General features: G+C 48.4%; 1 protein-coding gene and 1 pseudogene across 1 annotated transcript; both read left to right on the top strand.

The window, feature by feature from the left end:
- Nucleotides 1-3,590: 3,590 nt before the first annotated feature.
- On the top strand, nt 3,591-8,615 carry LOC136514006 (uncharacterized; annotated as a pseudogene).
- Nucleotides 8,616-13,730: 5,115 nt separating this feature from the next.
- LOC136537552 (uncharacterized) lies at nt 13,731-14,668 on the top strand. The gene has a single exon (XM_066529485.1). It carries the CDS (start codon nt 13,732-13,734, stop codon nt 14,368-14,370), a length of 639 nt encoding a protein of 212 aa, XP_066385582.1. The 5' UTR covers nt 13,731; the 3' UTR covers nt 14,371-14,668.
- The last annotated feature ends 4,803 nt before the right edge of the window (nt 14,669-19,471 follow it).

Here is a 19,471-nt window from a genome sequence, read left to right as displayed (position 1 = left end):
GATACCCCTCGATGACACTAGCCACATGGAGGTTGTGGGTCTTCAGGAACATGATGGCCTCAAGGAGGTCGTGCATCCTCTTCTTCTCCTTAATGGGTGACTCCCACAGCCATGACGGTGGTACCTCTTCGATCAGGCACCCGGAGAAGATCGGCAAGGGAGCGGTAGGGTCATTCTTCAAGTAGAACCAATGCGAGTGCCACCCCTTGTTGGATCTGGAGAGCTGGCAGGGCACGTACTCGACCACCCGCTGCCCCTAGAGGTGGATGCCCACGCATCCCATTGGCATCGGGGTCTCTCATCCTCTCTCCTTCTTCTTGATCAAAGAGATAGAGAAGAAATATCTCCACAGCTCAAAGTGGGGCTCGATCCCCAGGTACCCCTCACACATCACGATGAAGGCCACGATGTGCTGGATCCCATTGGGTTTCAAGTGCTGCAGCTCAATCTGATAGTGGTGCAGTAGCCCCCAGAAAAATGGGTGTGGAGGAACCGCGAGTTCACTCTCGTGGAAGGGTGTGAAGGAGACGATGTAGCCGTCGGGCGACGCCGATGCATCCTCACGGCCGGGCACAAGCCACTCCTCCATATTAGTCCTCTCGCAGAGAAGACCACGCTTGACGAGGCCCTCCATGCACGCATGGGTAACATCGGAGTAATACCATGAATCCATGAAGGATGGAGGCGGCGGCGAAGAAGCGGAAGCTATAGATCTAGGGCTCCAGCGGCGGATTAGCAAGCACGGTAGATCCAAACAGTGGCGATGGAGAAACGGAGAAGGTAAGGCTATAGTTTTGGTGTGTAGGAATGCAAAGGGGGAGGCCGCTATTTATAGGGTGAAGTGGGGCGAGAAGGTGAATTGTCCGCCTAGATTCGTGCGCCCGCTATGCCGCATCATGTCACCTCCCTCCGAAGATCGCACACATGCTATCTCTGGTCACGCCCTCAAAGGATACGCTAGATGATGGTTCACCTGTTCAATGGGCCAAGATCCATCACAGGCAAGGAGAGATACGGAGCTGAAAACGCTCCTATGGCCCATTTAGGACCAGGAGTCCGAAGGTTGGCCCGCTTCAAGGCACCCTTAGAGCAAGGGATGGTAAGGGATGGGTCCAATAGAGGCCAGTACCCGGGCACACGAGCGCCGCGGGCATCCTAGCCCACGTTCGAGTCTTGGTCAGTTCCTAGTCCATGGTTTTTCCTCGAAGAAAGGCAACAAGCCCTTGGGACCGACCGAACGGATCCAAGAACTATATGGACTGGCCGCCAAGAGTCTGGAGTCGGTCACCAGCTGACCAATGCTAGACCCCCGTGAACGGGAAGCTGGGGCCCCACTCGGACTAGCCCGTTAACAGCTCACCGAGCACCATGTTTTTATCCATCAAGGAAAAACATGGCACGGCTCAGCCCCTCCGTTTTATCGAAAAAATGCTTGAGGGATGACGATCACAAAGACGAGCCAACCCTCAACAGGACCCTTGCCACGCGCGCGGGCTCAAGGGAAGTTGGACTCGTAAGGAGACCGAACGCGCGATCGTAGTACGATGGCAGACCAATCGGATCCTAGGGGATCAGAATCAAGAACAACCTTTCCGACCTCCCGAACACTACGGTTACATGCCCCAAGAAGACCGATCGTGACAAAAGAAAATCGCCGTCCTACCAGGACACGCCGTGGGCTAAAAAAGAAGGCCAATGCCCTCAGAGTCCTCCATCCAGAAAAGCCTCCAAAGGAGTATTCTACTCCCCCGCAAGCTCAGGGGCTACTATCGGGTATCGTTATTAGGGATACCCAAAGCAAGGAGGTTAGCGCCCACGCTGACACCCCCAGATGGCTCGAGACATATTAAAAGGTCTCGAGCGACCCCAAGGCCGCGGACTCCGTCTCGCCCAAGGTCGTGGGTTCTGTCTCACCTAACCCTCGGGTGCGGTCTCCGTCTCGCTCGACCCTCGGGTGCGGGCTCCGTCTCACCCGACCCTAAGGACACGGGCTCCGTCTCGTCCTTACCCCTCGGGTGCGGGCTCCATGTCGCCCAAGGTTGCGGGTTCTGTCTTGCTCGACCCTCGGGTGCGGGTTCCGTCTTGCTCGACCCCGATGCCGTGGGCTCCGTCTTTCCCGATCCCTCGAGTGTGGGCTCCGTCTTGCTCGACCCCAAGGCCATGGGCTTCGACTCGCCCAACCCCTTGGGTTTGTGCTCCTTCTCGCCCGACCCCAAGGACGCGGGTTCCGTCTCGTTCGACGGGGACCCATACCGCCGCCAACCACTCCAGGTCCAGGCGTATGGACCTGGGTCAAAACTCTGACACCAGGAAAGAGGATGGCACGCCTCGATGTAACCCATAGCGTGTCGGTATTGTTCTGCCTAACTCTCGTACGGACGCTGACAGGCGCGTCAGCTTACCACGACGTCCGCCGGGATAGAGTGGGACGCCATGACCAGCAGATGCCGCCTGCGCATGGCGCTAGTGACGAATAGGGCCGCGACGTGAAGCTGTCTCTGTTGACATCTACAGGATCGGCGGGACCCGCATGAAGGAGAAGAAGGATCCACCCTAAAAACCTTCTTCTCTCTTTTCGCGCTCTCTTTCTCTTATCTCTCGTTCTTTTCCTTTTCCTACAGTGTAACCCGCGCTTTTCCTTCGCCTATAAAAGGGAAAGTATGGCGCCCCCACCCGGGGGCCCGGACGAACGAATCGAAACACAGGAGCATGACACGAGCAGATAGCTGAGCAGCAATCCAACTCTTAGCACTCGTTCACTCCTTCCACCAGAGACTTTGGATCCTTTCCCTCTTTCGCCTATTTGTAACCGCTACTGCAAACCAAGTGCCAGTAACACGAGCAGCAGCGAACTGGAAGTAGGGGCGTTCCGCCCGAACCTGTATAAACCCTTGTGTCTTCCGAGCACACCATCCGAGCCAGACGCGCAAATACAAATTTACTCATCGGTGGTCCGAAAACACCGACAGAACTCCAACAATACTTGTTTTCCCATCAAGACACGTAGAATTATCGTATCCAATTCACTATTACTTTACTGATTATTTGACCCATGCAAAAGTCATTTTTTTCTCAAATTTGATTACATTTATAGAGAATAATATCAACATTGGTTTACTATAAAAATATACTCCATCGTTTATTCGATAACACTTGTTATTTGGAATGATAAATGATATTTTTTAAATTATTTAATGAATAAATTTATAATTAATTGTGTAAAATATATTTTTTTGGGGACAGAAGGACTAGATGATTGCAGCTAGACCATACCGTGCGGTCCATTTCAGCTTTTTCAAATATTGCTATATCAACGCCTTGTCACGTTTCATTAAGAACTCTGTAAACACGCGTACTACAGTTTTATCGTCACACTACCAATTAACATTACTCCGCATTGCATATGCACCTCTTCGACGTCACGGAAACGATATTTTTTAGTTTTTTTGTAAAGGAATTGTTATTATTACGGACAAAATAAAACCTGGCTGCCTGCCTGGCACACTTTGCAAGTTGCAACTTGCAACTTGCACAATTTACATATGAGCCCTTCCACAAAATAAAAGCCTACACAAATCCTCAACCCCGTCGCCACTTCAACGCCGTCCTCCCTCTCTCCCTCCCTCGCGATCGCCCAAATCCTTCCTCCCCGCCCGCGCCGCCGCGAATCCCAAGGCGCCCCCGATGCCCGCCGTCGTCACTGCTGCTGCTGCAGCCGCTGCATCGGGCGGCGCGCTCCTGCTCTTCCTGCTCCTCAACTGCTGCACGCAGCCGGCGTCGGACGCGGAGAGGGAGAGGGAGAGGGAGGAGGACGAGGCGTCGCCGCTGCTGTCGGGATCGGGGCCGGGTCCGGGAAGGGAGGCGGGGAGCGGCCGCGAGGAGGAGGAGCCGTGGCCGGACGGGCGCCCGTGACCTTCTGCGAGGCGACCGCGGTGGCAGCGCGCACGGCGCGGCGTACGTGGGAGCTCACCGTCGGGCGGTGGGGCCTCCACGGGCTTGCCTTCGGGATCAGGCGCCACATGAAGCGTCAGGTTAGCTAGATCCCTCCATTTGCTCTCCCTCTCTTGTCTCTTGTTCACTCGGTCTCTGACTCAGGGTGTGCCACGTTCTCTGCTTCCTCTGCTCGTGTTTCGTTTTCGTTTGCTCTGCTTTGGTATGGGATCAAGCATAGCATGATTTGACCAGCGGCTTTCGAACCAGAGTGACCATAGAGCTCAAACAATCACAGTAACTAGTTTCTGCGGTTGGTGAATGCGAGTGCTGTTGCCTCCAGCGCTGAAGCAACTAGGTAGTCGCTTTCAGTAGAGTGTTTCCGTTTCTCAACTTGCTGAAAATGTTTGTGTGAAGGTTGAGCTTCTTATCATTTTACGGTTTGACTTGCATTGACTTGGAAGACAGGTTTGAGTTTCCTTTACTTTTGGTCCTTTTTTTAACTGTTGCTTTTGCTATATAATATTTTTTGAATTGTTGGTCAGTTGCTTGCCTGACTTCGTACCGTCACTGTACTACGACTCTGCACTTGCGGTGCCCCGATCATAATGATGTGCCCAGTACTTGAGCTCGAGTTAAGATCGGTTGTATGTATGCTAAGAAGTCATGGATCTGTAAGATCCAGTTTGTCGATTTTCTGAAGTCAATAATGCACTTCGGATCATAATATTGGAGGCATACAGCTAATGATGTCATAGTTGTGCAAGCATCTATTTGAGAGAAAATGGAAGCTACACATGTTAGTGATGCTGGCATCACAATGATCTTCCTCTCCTGTCCTTCCATCGTTCTCATGAATCATGACAGATCCAGGCATTGTTCAGATGGATCCAGCTGTTAGTTATGATTGCATGAATATTACTGAACTAGTCCCACATTGAGACCAACAAATTCACTCATATGTCTTTGTATCATCCCAAGCCCTTCATGAACCAGCAAACTGTTTCTTCCATTATTGGAAGTCAACTAAATCAGTTCGACTCTGCATAATATTACCACTTTGTATTGCTCTTTTGAACACATTTTACTCATAGGCAATGTAGGAAGACATATGGTTAACATATTTTCTTCTCTGTGCCATGTTAGGGTAATTGCAGCATGAGTATAGTGGAAATGATTGTCTCCAACTTAAAGGGCATCAGACATATACTGAAGTATCTTCTCTTCTTGAGTACTTGAAGCTTTGCATGTTCTTCTCAAAGAAATCTTTTTCAGCATTTCTGAAGTTTGGTGGGTACAAACAAGAAGATATTCTTATTCACAAGGCTAGGGCGAGGGTGAGTAAGTATCGCGGGCGTTAACTTAAGCTTAAGGTCATAATTAACATTCGTTCCCATATGTTGGTACAAAATATCTTATTCTTTGTTCATTGCTCAATGCAGCTCATGCAGCCTTCTTTCGCATTGGTGTGTGACCAAAGAACCAAGTGCTTGCTGCTTTTCATTCGGGGTGCTATCAGCACTAAAGAGCGCCTCACTGCAGCAACTGCTGCTGAAGTTCCTTTTCACCATATAATTCTAAGTGAAGGAAAGATCAGCAATGTAGTTTTAGGATATGCACACTGTGGGATGCTTGCTGGAGCTCGTTGGATTGCAAAACTTATTATTCCCCATCTTCATAACAAAATGCAGGAATTTTCTGGGTACCACATAAAGGTAATTCTCACTAATTATCTGCACGTAAATGAAATGAATAAATGTGCATCATGCTGCAGTTTATTGTACCTGAATATACAGCCCCTTCTATTTTGTCTAGTTTTCTTGTAGTCGAAAGTGCTGCTTGCAAATATTAACTGTTATTCTAGTGATTGATGCGCTGTATTCATAGTAAAATTACTGATATCAAAGTCATCTTGTTGTCAATATCACTGCTTTATACTGTTGCATTTCATACTGTCTATATTCTGGCTGAAATAAATGGAAACTTGCACTTTCATTGGTTATTTTTGTGTAGAGATTCCAAATTTGAGGATGTTCTACTTTATTTTCTACCTATGTACCTAGGCTTTCGGTAGAGATTTTTAGACATGCTAATGTGGTTTGGATATATACCTTTTAAGCTTATGAGTTCGTCTTGTGATTTGCTTCAAACTGTTGTATGAAGCTAGCATTAGTGCTCGGCACAGATAATAAGGTTTACATGTCTTAATGTGATATAATACAACTAGGTGTTATCCTTTTCGTTAGGTCATTGGGCATTCAATGGGATCTGGCATTGGAGGGATTCTGACTTACATTCTCCGTGAGCATTATGAGTTCTTGTCATGCAGCTGTCTGGCATTTTCTCCTCTTAAGTAAAATTTGACAAACTTTCAGTTTTGTTGATTGTTGAAAGTTCGATTTGGAAGCTCTTGCTTTTCATTTTATTTATAATGCTAAGATCCTGTGCTGGCATTTGGAAATCTTATCTGGCTCTCAGATGCCCTTTGATTTTAGTGTTTGAATTGGGCTAGTTGGTCACTTTATGTCTCTTTTGTTAACCTTTCTCTGTTTGAATGTTGGCAAAGTAGTCATTACACAAGATTCTCATCCATGCTAATTATATTCTGGAAAATTTCTTTCCTGAATTTGCATCAGTTAACCATGATTTTAAAGTCGAGGACATAATAAAGACTTCCAGGCAATTTCATTTTTTTTAACATAACTTCCAGGCAATTTCATTCCTGAATGCAAAGCTAATGAAACTTCATTTGACTTGTGGGATCTATGCTATCCGATTATAGTCACAAAGTTCCCTGCTCGATGGGGCCGAGTAACGGGGTCAAGGAACGTGGCAAACTACTTACGAGAGGTTTTACAAGTAGGGTTGAAAATGACCTCGCGTACTTGGGTCGGGCAAGGATATTTCTGGAATTCTAAGTACCTGGATTACTGGGTGGGGTCTGTGACCATGGAAGTGACAGAAGTATATTTATTTCATAGAAAATTATTTCTAGCATTCTGAAGTACCTTTTGTGTTATTTAGCTGCATGTATGACATGGGAGCTGGCGGAGTCAGGCAAGGATTTCATCACTTCTCTTGTCAATAGAAATGATGTGGTGCCAGCATTTTCGAAAGTTTCTTCTGAGAGCCTGCGATCTGAGGTATCCTGATGGCAACTCTTTGCAGTAGCTTATAAAATGTAACTGGACTTTAGCCGACACAGACTCCTTTAGGAGTTGGCGAGTAATAAAAGTATTAAATACCACAAAATACTCCTCATTGAATGGCAATGCATACCTTACTCACTTTCTGATATCACAATATATTTTAGCTTCACAATTGACGTCTCATTTCTTGATGGTAGGTGATGGTATCATCAAAGCTGGATGATGTGCAGGATCACTTTCACCATGGTTTATTCGCCAGTATAAGTCAGCGTGTTGCCTTCATCAAGTCCCATATGCTCTCCATCTCTAACTCAACAGGGAAGATCACAAATCATGGCTCTAGTATTTCTGAGGTAAAATCCCTCAATATTCCCAGCTTGTACCCATGAACATTTTATGGCTGCTCTGGTTACTGAAATCACCAAGTTAACACAATGATTTTTTTTTTCCAATTTTGAATGAAAGGTATCTAAGACACATCTGAAGTCCTGTACAAATATGAGGTTAATCACCCAGGGTTTGTAATTTACAAGTAGCAGTTGAGATCCACTGAATCTTTCTGATGTGCCGTCCCAATCAATACCAATACCACTAGTCCACTAGCAACTGTGGGCCAGCAACACTTCTGTCTAGGACTATTTAATAGATCCTACATATAGGTTTGAGTGATTATCCTTCAATTGACACTGCAAGCGCTAAACAATATATCATGTGGGATATAATAGTCTGCTGCCCATTAACTCCTACCAAGTGCATTTCTGCTTATGTCTTGAGTTTTCTGGGAAGCCCCTTTCTTTCACCAAGCCAAGCAAATTAGTGTGAGCATGCTGTAAAAATAAGTAACTACGATTATGTTTTCTTTTCTCTCATTTTAGACTAGAATTATGATTTCTGAGAACATTTTCCTTGTGGCATGCAGCCTTTGCTCAAAGAATCGGCAAATACCATACCGCCTACAGCAAATGGACACAGCACTGACTGTATCCAGCAACAAGTTGTTGCCTGTGAAGAAACGGTCGTTCTACTAGGCAACAACGACCATTTGATGTGTGCCAAGCCTGCTGATTCAGGCCTCACATCACAAGAAGGTTCAGACAGCAACGCGGCATCAGACACTCAACAATCGCCCTCGCCAACAGACGAAGGAGAAGAAGAAGCTCCGAACCAGAACGGCGCCGGAAAGGATAAGCAGAGAGAACCGGTTTCAGCGGGCTGTTCGTCGCGCCAGCTCTTCCCTCCTGGCAGGATCATCCACATGGTTGCGCTGCCCCCGCCGCCGGACCCAAACTCCGGCGACGGCACGGGCAGCGATGAGGTCATTGGGATATACGAGACGCCGAGGGATTTGTACGGGAAGATACGGCTCGCGCCCAACATGATTAAAGAACATTACATGCCTAGCTATATAAGTACGATGGAATCGTTGTTGGAACAGCTTGGGAAGGACGATGATGATACCAGTGTATGTACCGCATCAAATGACCTGTGAATTATTGTATAGAACTCGGTTGTGATTAATCCAATTCTTTCTCATCATCTTATTTTCTCTCACTTTTTTTTCGTTGACCGAGTGACATGGACGTCGCCTGTCCGTACGCGCGTCTCCGGCTCGTTCTCGCCACGCTGGCACGCATGCCGAGCTTGCGAATTCCCTCTCGGCCTCACGCTACAAGAGAGCACCTCCAGGCTTCCATGAAACAAATTCAGGCGTCCGTCCGTCCCCTTCCGCTGCAACCCGCAAGCCTGCTGCATCTCTCGCAAGGATCGACATGGCCGCCTCTGGTGGTGGTGGTGGTGCTGCTCTCCGCGGCCTCGTCGTCGTCCTCGCCGTCGTCTCCGTCTCCATGTGGGGTGCGGAGGCCACGATCAACGTCAAGGAGACGTGCTCGTTCACGGCGCACCCGGACCTGTGCGAGAAGGACATGACCCAGCTGCTGGGCCTGGGAGGCGCGCCGGCGCCGGCGCCGGCAGCGACGACGTCGGCCTGAGATTAGCTAATGCTGCATGCAGCATGCAGCATGCATTCGCGATATTATAATAATATAATGTGATGTAACTTTGGTGTATCCTGCTGTTTGATCGTTTGGTGCGTGTCCTCGATCTCTAAGGCTTGTCTAAGCGTCGCGTTGCGGACACCACAGCTGCTATGCTGCTCGGGCAGCGGTTTGGTGCACGTTGTAACGTTTTACACTCCTCTTAATGAAAAACGCGTCAACAGACGTGTTCTAACAAAAAAAGATCATCCGGGACGACGCTAATGTCTTCAAGAAATTAAATAGCTCCTGAGTGAAATGATGGATCAATCAACACGTGCATGTTTCGTCGTGCTGAGTTTCATTTGTTTTTGTTTTTTATATAAAAAAATGTCGTTCATGTTCTACCTTAGAATTCCATCATCAAGGCTAAAAGCTAGCACATGTGTCATTAGGCGGCATGCCACCAGCGCTTTCGCACAAGGGTAAGGCAGCTGCTGCTGCGGCAGCGTCGTCGGCGAGCAGTAGTGAGGCGGAGCCAGCCGTCGACTGGGCGGAGAATGAGCGTTGCCGCAAGGGGAAGACGCCGGTCGTGAACGAAGACGGCGCATGCGCAGCGGTCGCTCGCCGGCCTCCTGCTGGCAAGCTCCTGGGCGACGCCATCCGGTCCCACGGGAGCACCGCCGTGGCCGGCTTCCAACCACCATCCAGAACGACGAAGCCCAAGAAACCACGAACGAAACCGAAGAAGCCAGCAAAGAAGGACCGAACGAAACCCAAGAAGGAGAAGGACCGCGGCGCCTGGTTCTGGTGCGGCACGGGGAGAGACGGGATGTCATCGGCCGGGTCCGACAGGATCGGCGTCGTGAGTGACAGGCTGCGGACCACCCTGAGGGGCCTCTGCGTCGCCGCCCCCGTGCGCCTCTACGGCAGGTTTCTGACCAGGTGCGACAGGGACATCCAGCAGACACGCCTGCTCATGTCGTGCAAGCGATGGCGCGCCTACGACGCCGAGTTCCCGCTCTGCGCGTTCCTGACGGAGGAAGAAAAGGAGAAGGCGCACGGCGCGGGGCTGCCGCTCACGGCGTACGACCGCGGCGGCGACGCGTACGAGCTCACGTTCAGGTTCTTGGAATGCAACGTCGCCTACCGGCTTATCTATAAGTGGGGCGACTTCCTCAGGCACAAAGGCCTCGTCGTCGCCAAAGACGAGCCGGCACCGGTGGACGACGACGTCATGCTCGACCTGTGGATGTTCCGCCCGCCGGGGCCGGGAGGGAAGGTCGGAATGGTCATGCTGCACTACCGCAGAGGCGACGCCGCGCACGCCGACGCCGCCTTGGACGAAGTGGAACAGAAGAGGCTCCAGATGATGCTGAACAATGGCGACGACGCCGCCGCCGCCGCCGCCGCTGTTATGGAGGACGTTGTGGGTGATGCGAACGAGAAGGGGGACGAGGACGCTGGCGTGATGGGCGAGGTGGCGGCCGCCGCACCCGCACCATCGTCCCCGTCGGAGCCTAGTCGTGGTGGTGCAATAGAGGCGGCCGAGGCCTCATCGTCCCCGTCGGAACCTGATGGTGTTGGTGCGAAGGCAGCCGAGGAACAGGCTGGTGCTCTGGGCGAGGTAGCGCACGACGCACCGTCGACTTCATCAGAGCTCCATGGCGGTGCCGGCCGGAGGACGAGGTGACAGCACCATTGTCGTTGGGCGGCGATGGAACAGAGGATGAGGAGCAAGAGGCCGGAGGTGCGCTAATGGTAATGGTACTGGAGGTGGAGGCTGCCACACAATCATCGTTGGACTCGAATGCTGGTGGTGCGCCAAACGAGGTAGCCGCGCCACCATCATCGCCAGAAGCTGGTAGCGGTGCCGCCATGATGGCGACGGAGGATGATGAGGCTGCTGACGAACTGGCCGAGGCAGCCGCGCGCTCGTGGAATGTTACCAAGTACGAGTACCAAGCCGCACAAGGGCTGGTGATGCTGTCTAGAGCTAATAGTAATAGCTATAGCCCCGTGGATATATCTACATACGGCAAATCGAAACTATGATACTGTGAAGTGTGGGTCGTTAGAGCATGATGCATGGAGCATGGTGTTGGTTTAGGACTTTTAGACTGTCTCTTTACCTGGTTTTGTATTTGTATTTTGGCCAACGGTACCAGAACACAGCTCATACTTGTTACAGACTAACAGATCAAAATTCGAGTGTCAGCAAAAACATATCTCCCAGGTTCCATGAAGAATTAAAGACCAACAATCGGGTGCTAGTATAGTGATATTGACAAAAAAAAAACCCAAATAAATAGCCGGATTTGAATGAATGGGCCTAGGTGTCCAATGGCCTTACAAGGAAATCTGGGCTGACATACCCGACCCTACATACATCACCATATAAATAAGGTAAATGCACATATTTCAGTGCTTCGACAACAGGATAGATTCATTGACACATAAATTCGTAAACAGAAAGCACAACTTCATGAACATATAATCTAGGGAAAGATATATAAGCTAAACAGCGATTTAGCCCAAAGTCACAATTAGCAGCAGATAACCAAGTTCACCATGAGTTTTCAAATTGATGCAAAAGACAACATGAACATCACTGCAAAGAAAACAAAAAGGTTAAATAGAGCCATGCCATTATAAACTCCACTACCCTCGTCTACTAGGGCAGATGCTATTACAATTTATCAAAAAATTGAAATATGCCATTTTCTACGCCCATGGGCTACTTGGACGGTTGGACCATCTGCAGGCCATTGTGTTCTCGTATGCACCAAAATGCCACTTTCTTCCACGTCTATTCCTTCTTGACCTACGCGTGGATAGCGCGTGGGGTTGGCGCCCCCCCGGTCACCCTCTGAGCTCGTCCTCACGGTCCTCACGCTCGCCGCCGAGTCCGCCCAAGAAGACAGGCGAGTCCATGGTCACCACCCGCACACCGTTCACTACCAACCTTTCCTCCGCCTCTAGCTTCAGCTCAGGCAAGTCCCCAAGCACACCGCCACCTCCTGGACGGTTGGACCATCACCGCGTCCATGGTATCCAGCCCCAATGCGATCCAGGTGAGATGGAGATCTGGCGGCGGCCCAATGAGATGGAGATCTAATGACTAGCGAGGTGTGGGGATTGGGAGGGCGACGACCACCTTGGCAGCGTCATGTCCGGCTTCGAGTTATCTAGTCTACGGCCATAGGGACATGGCCACCGTTTCCAACGACCACGCTTGGCGTCCTCCTTGCGAGGCTCGTGAGCCTTGTCGCCGGCACTTGCAGCATGGCCACCGATAGTAGGCCTAGGTCGGGCTTGGAACTAGTAGGAGGTGCGACAAAGTGGCTGGTAGCGTGAGCTCCAGGGTCCCGTGGGGGAATAAGGATGGCGAAAGGGATGACAAGGACTCACATGTCAGCGAGTGGAGGGAGGCAGAGCATAGGAGTATTCTGGTTCATACGAAAATACAGCGATTTGCAAGTGGGTCAAAGCCTGCGGGCGTACAAAATAAATGGCATATTTCAAGTTCTTGATGAATTGTAATGGCACCTTCACTTTTTAGGCGAGTAGTGGCGTTTATCAAATCATCAAATTTATAATAGCATGGTTCTAATTAACCCAGAAAATAGTTAGCTGGTAACCGGTCCAAAAGACAATATAGTTTTGGGGAACCTAATCGAGGACTCCTAAGCCAAATTAAACAAATGAAAATTTTCATTAACATAAGCAAGTAATTACACTATATTTATGTAATTCTTCAGATTTAGGGGCACGAGAATTTGGGGTTTGGACTAGCTTCCCTGAATTTTCAACATTTTTCTATGGAAGACATATCTATAGATTTTGGATAACAAGTCCAAGCCCCAAATTCTTGCGCTAAAAGTAAAATTTCAGAGGAAGAAATAGACACACCATAAGCTAAACTCAAAATTTTCAACAATTTTATATGGAATACATAACTATAGAATCTGGGAAACTAGTCCAAACCCAAGATTCATTTCAACTGAAAAGTAGCTGAGTTTCATAATCCAAGTATTTGAAATTTTTCTATGGAAAGCAATTCAGAATTTAGGGAACCAGTCCATGGAAGACATCTGCAAATTTGCCTTTGGACTTGTTACCCTAAGGCAAAACCAGATCCTCAAAAATAAATAAATGCGTAATAACAATGTATAAATAATAATCAAACAAAAAAATTCAATGAAAAAATAAAGTAAATCCAGAATTAAAAAATTCAGCATCTACTCGTGGCTATATACATATCATCCATGCCTACTTTAATTTCTATCTTTTATTTGAAGTCATTCACGTCCTTACCAAGCTGAGTCTGTTTGGCGTAGCATTATTTGGCGCTAGGGTGATCGGATGTGATTTTTACTGCTGCTGCTGCACATACACTCTGAAAAGAACTGTTGATGCTTTTGGCCAGTGACCAGCTAGCAGCCGCAGCGCTGCAGAAATAATAACAGCTAGTTTCTTCCTACAGTAAACCGGAGCCGAACAAAGGCGGCCACCACCGTAGCACCAACGGAGTAAATTTAACCGGTCAAAGTTTGAAACCGTTTGCGCGTTGACCGTTGGCCATGAACGTCGTCCGTACGCTCGGCCTTGCATGCATGCAGCTGCTGCAAACCTCCCTGGCCTCACGCTACAAGAGAAGAACACCTCCAGTGGAATTAATGGTCCAGCCCACCATGAGACAAGGATTTCGCGTTTCCTGTATGCCATCGCCATCGCTCGTGCGGATCGTCAACATGGCTGCCAGCCTTCGCGTCCTCGCCGTCGTCCTCGCCGTCGTCTCGGTCTCCCTCCGGCGCGCCGCCGCCGCCACGGTCACCGTGGATGAGGCGTGCAAGCAGCACACCAAGTACCCGGAGCTGTGCGTGAAGTCCCTGTCGTCCGCGAAGCCGGAGGCGAAGGCGGTGGCCGAGCAGGGCGGCCTGGCGGGGCTGGCGGAGCTGTCGCTGTCGCAGGCGGCGCAGGTGGGCACGGAGACGGTGGCGTTCGTCAAGGGCCTGGAGAGCACGCCGGGGGGCATGCCGCCGGTGTGCCTGAACGAGTGCTTAGCCAAGTTCCAGGGGGCGCTGGCCGACCTGCAGCGGTCCAAGGTGGCGGTGGAGGAGGCCAAGGACGTGGGCGCCGTGAACACGTGGCTCTCGGCGGCGAAGATCGACGGCGACACGTGCATGAACGACTGCCAGAAGGTGGAGGGCGGCGGCGAGATGCAGATCGTCGACAAGATCGGTGACCTCGGCAAGATGTGCTCCATCGCCATGTCCCTCACCGATGCTTCTCGTAATCGCCCCGCGGCAGCCTGAGAAGACGTATATATGCGTGCAGCGTGCTGCATCGGATCGGCGCATGTTTAACCTGTTATTATACCGTTGTTGCATTTCTTGTACAACATAGTACTCTTTCCCCTATATATATTATTATTAAAACAAATGTCATTGTAACGGATTAATATGTATTAATATGTATAGCAAGGTTACACTCCCTCAGTCTAGAGTGACAATATGTTGTTAAGGAATAAGGATGGAGGGGGGATTTTTTTTCTATTTTGTCAGAGCAAAGTTCCACTGTGGCTATACAAATATAATGTTCATATATAAAGGACATATAAAGGACAACTCTGTTTGGTAGAGCTCCTAGAGCAACTTCCAGGTTAAATCTAAGAGGAAGTGATTCTATATTGATTATGTGAAGTAATTCCCATAAATAAACTAAAATGTGAGAGCTGAAAAAGGTATAGTTTCTCCTTATTTACTTCACGCATAGAGTCATTGTATGTATAGAGTTTATCCTATAGAATCAATTCTCTCATAAAATCAGCTTCCACAAATAATTAATTTAGAGCAGGAGGAGCTCTACCAAAAAAGGCTCGTATGGTTGCTTGCATGAGGGCCCACCACCATATGGGTGTTCCCAAGTCGAGGTTCTCCCTATACGCATGGTAGATGGTTTGCATCCACTACGTATGGATCCACTTGTCTTGATCCAGGCTCACTACACTACCGGAGACTGTGTATTTACCGAGTGCCCCGACAATTACCGAGTGTCAAAAGTCGGGGCACTCGGAAAAAATTACTTACCGAGTGCCAACACTCGGAAAACATAAACACCCGGTAGTCAACCGCTTTACCGAGTCAGAACACTCGGTATATTCAGACACTCGGTAAAACTACAAGTTTACCGACGGGGTGCACTCGGTAAAAACGGTCACTCGGTATTAACGTGCCACGTCACCTAGGACAGCAACCGTGCCCAGACGGCGTCCAGGCATGACATGTTTACCGAGTGTTATGATCATACACTCGGCAAACATGAAAATTTTACCGAGTGTTGGGCCAATACACTCGGTAAACACTATCTTTTACCGAGTGTATTGGCCCAACACTCGGTAAAATTCAACCAAATTTCTTGTTTTTCCCTTCGTTCTTTTTCCTCTATCCACATATGATATTTAGTACTCCATTCCAAAATATGGTGTTTATTTCGATTTATTTACTATATTTCACAAAATTTTCATTCTTTATGAAAATTAGGAACATATCGTGTGAATTTAATTGTAATAATTAAAATCGAACTCGATAAATCACAAGATTGGAAGAATTAACATTGAAGCATACATCTATGTTATAGAAAAAATTTCATAACGTTTTGGAAGTATTTTTACATCCGTCGCTGCCGAACCGGTACATCTCCCAAAGAGACGCTAAACATTCACAATGACGAGTAGGATTTCTATTAAGAGTGAAATTCAACATTATGATTTGAACTTGGAATTTTTTAGATAGTAAATAGATGACATGAAATAGTTCATGTGAAAGTTTGGTGAATTTTAGGATTAAATTGGCATTTTTTCTTTTTTGTTTTGCATGAAATAATGGATACTTTTACCGAGTGTGACCTCAAACACTCGGTAAAGGTTAGCCACGGCCCACCTGTCTGCCACAGTGGGCTGCCATGCTTCTGTTTACCGAGTGCCGTAGATCTGGGCACTCGGTAAACATGTACCAGGCTTATGTTTACCGAGTGCCGTAGATCTGCGCACTCGGTAAATCTGTACCAGGCCCACATGTCATTGGGCTGCGGTACTTGAGTTTACCGAGTGCCGTACATCTAGGCACTCGGTAAACTCAAGCATTCAACACAGCCGTTTCTCCCTCAAATCGTGCACAGACGCGCACTCACACACCGCACACGCCTCCCCACCGCCGCGGCCGCCTCCTCCCCTCCACCACCGCCGCCACCGGGCGGTCCCCCATAGCCGCCGCCACCGGAGAGACGAAGAGAGAGAGAGACGGAGAGAGAGACAGCGGCACCGGCGCACCGGACGACGATCCCCTCCGCCGACGCCGCCCCGTGCTCCCTCCTTCGCTCCCGTTCCCACGAGGTGGGGTGGGGTGGGCCCCAGCAGCAACGGCGACGGCGAGCACTCTCTCCCCTCCACCACCACCGCCACCGGGCGGTCCCCCACAGCCGCCGCCACCGGGGGAGGGCGGTCACCCGCCGCCACCGCGGGACTGCCGCCGCCGCGGCCGCCTCCTCCCCTCCAAGCTCCGGACCTGCTCATCTGCTGACTGAAGCATTGCTCTCAAACGCTCGGTAATTTCCTTGCAATCGTACAATAGATCCCTTGCTTTTGATAAAACTTGGCCCATTGCTTTGATTCTATCCGAAGCACTGCAAATTAGAGAAGAGATAAATCAGTAGAGAAAGAGAAAATAGTATCACTGAAAATTAGGCCCAAAAATAGTTCGAGCAGGCACCACCTCTTGGGAAGTTCGGCATCAGCAGTAGCTTCCCCAAGGGAGCGCTGACTTTCCTTGAGCCTTGCAAGCAGCTCCTGATAGAGATCAAGCTTGTCTCTCGATTTGGCAAGAACAGAATATATTCTGGCCATGATCATTTGATCTCGCATCAGCCGAACCTAAGTTACTCTGATCATCATCAATCATAAGAAATGACATCAAAGAGTCTGATCATCTTCCTAATACTCTACACAATCTCACCTACAATCAAATTCTTCGAACCTAAGTTACTTAACATGTCATTGCTGTCTGGACTGCTTTCCCTGCTAACTGAGACATATTGAACTAATCAAATTATCAATTGAGTGTCAAGCAGTGCATAGCATTGTCCCCTCTATGTATGGAAGTGGGTAAGAGAGAATTGTTGTTGGAGATCACCTTTGGTTTTGGTATACATCTTGAGAATAGCATCCAGTGGTAGATCTGCTTCTGCCTCTAAAGCAGCTAGTTCTTCATTCCGCTCAGCTTCGGTGATCTGAGCTTCATCCTCATCGATTGTGTGCTCATCATCTTCCTGCAGCATTCACACATACAAGTACGATTCATGTGAACAACGGTTTCAAAAAAGACAACAAACATTCCATTCTAATACTTTTATGCAGCCTACTACAAAATTGACTAGAGTTAACAGTATGTCACTAGAGTTAACAGTATGTCAAAAAAATCTATCACCAACTTTTGCTGGTCTCAACAATAATTGATAAATGAAAATATATTTGATGCCATGTAACAGTACAATATTAAGTATATACTATATATAGTGAAACAAAACAGAGGAAAAAACATATGGATGGTAATAGCCTCAAAGAAAAGGATCCTTCTCAAATTAACAAAGACAATAATGTGCCCTGATACATAGAATTCCTTACATTTACTTTCTGAGTAACAAAAGAAAAACTGAATTAGGTAACTGAAATGGCTTACTGGCTCTTCATCCAAGGAGCTCTCATAATCATCATCGACTTCCATATTATCTGCAAATAGAAATTGTTTAAACCAAGAGAACGAAAATAAGGTCTTGACACATGCAAAATACATCACTATGCTACAAACCAAGATCACCAAAACTTAAAAGCATTACAGAAATTAACCATAGCTAACATTTCATAGATAAGCAGCTTGCTGCAGTACCCCTTCCTGCAGCTACTGTTCAATTACGAAAGGAAAGCAGCAGCAGCAGGGTTGTGGCTGCCAGAGTAGCAGCAGCGAGCAGAGTCGAGATATATGACAGAACAGTGTCTACAAGTCATCCAATTAATCATGATTAATCGGCCTAATTGGTCCCTTTAAGTCAACTAGGGACACCGAGGCGACTAGCTTGACTAGAAACTTGACTAGGTTTCCAGTCATCCGACTAGGAGGAGGATGGGGCTGGATGCTGTGACTGCCTGTCCTTTCATGGGCCTGCTCAACTGGGCTTAGAGGTGTGGGCTACGGGCTGCCAGTTTGGCCTCTTCAGGTTAGCATAAGTGTGCCCAGACTCCAGCAACCTTAGGTAAAATCTCATCATCCAATCTAGCAAACATCTTCTATGTGAATCGACCAAGAACATGAATGTCTCTTTATCATCTCATATGGTTTTTCTCTAGCACTACTACTCTATTGCTCTAAACTGCAATATCGTCTATATGTTAGGATGGATGACCGTCAGTGGATGTACACGGGCTATCAGAAGAGGGGTCAATACACAAATGAATGGATTGAGAAGGCCAATGATTTCATGATGAAGGCATTTGCAAACAGACGGCGACATGCCTGGTGTCCCTGTAGGAAGTGTAAGAACAAGGCAATGAAAACATATGAGGAGATGAGTAAAGATCTTGTCAACAATGGATTTGTAGAGAACTATACCCGGTGGACCATGCATGGTGAACGCCATCGTGCGAGAGAAGAGGTCGTGAGACAACGGATCGAGGAGTTTGATTCTGAAGCGGGGGTGGCAGAAATGTTAAATGACCATGACATGGCTTTCGACGAAGGAAGTGCAGAGCAGGAGCCAGAGCAAACTGCAAAGGCGTTTTACGCCATGTTGGATGCGGCACAACAACCCCTTCACGGGCGCACCAATGTTTCTAAACTGGATGCCATTGCACGTCTAATGGCTGTGAAGTCCCAGTTTAGCTGGAGTAGAGAATCCTTCGATCAACTGTTGACAGTAGTTGGCACCCTACTTCCGGATGATCACGTTCTGCCAAAGAACACGTATGAGTCAAATAAAATCCTTCGTGCACTCAAGATGTCATACGAGCAGATACATGCTTGTCCGAATGGATGCATCTTATTCAGGGGAGAACATGCTGACGATAAGTACTGTCCGAAGTGTAAGGCATCTAGGTACATTGAGTTAGAATCTGGTGATGGTCGGAAGACGCAAACAAAAGTCGGCGCAAAGATCCTGAGGTACCTTCCTTTCATACCGAGGATCCAACGGCTTTTCATGAGCGAGGAATCCACAAAACAGATGACGTGGCACAAAACTGGACGCCGATACACTGACAAGATGATACATCCGTCCGATGGTGAATCATGGAAAAGCTTCGATCGGAAGCATACTGACAAAGCTGATGAGGCTCGTAATGTACGCATTGCACTGGCAACTGATGGG

The sequence above is a fragment of the Miscanthus floridulus genome, chromosome 2, assembly GCF_019320115.1.
Source record: "Miscanthus floridulus cultivar M001 chromosome 2, ASM1932011v1, whole genome shotgun sequence".
Lineage (NCBI taxonomy): Eukaryota > Viridiplantae > Streptophyta > Magnoliopsida > Poales > Poaceae > Miscanthus > Miscanthus floridulus.
Note: the sequence above shows the minus strand (reverse complement) of the source record. Positions and strands in the feature narration are given on the sequence as shown.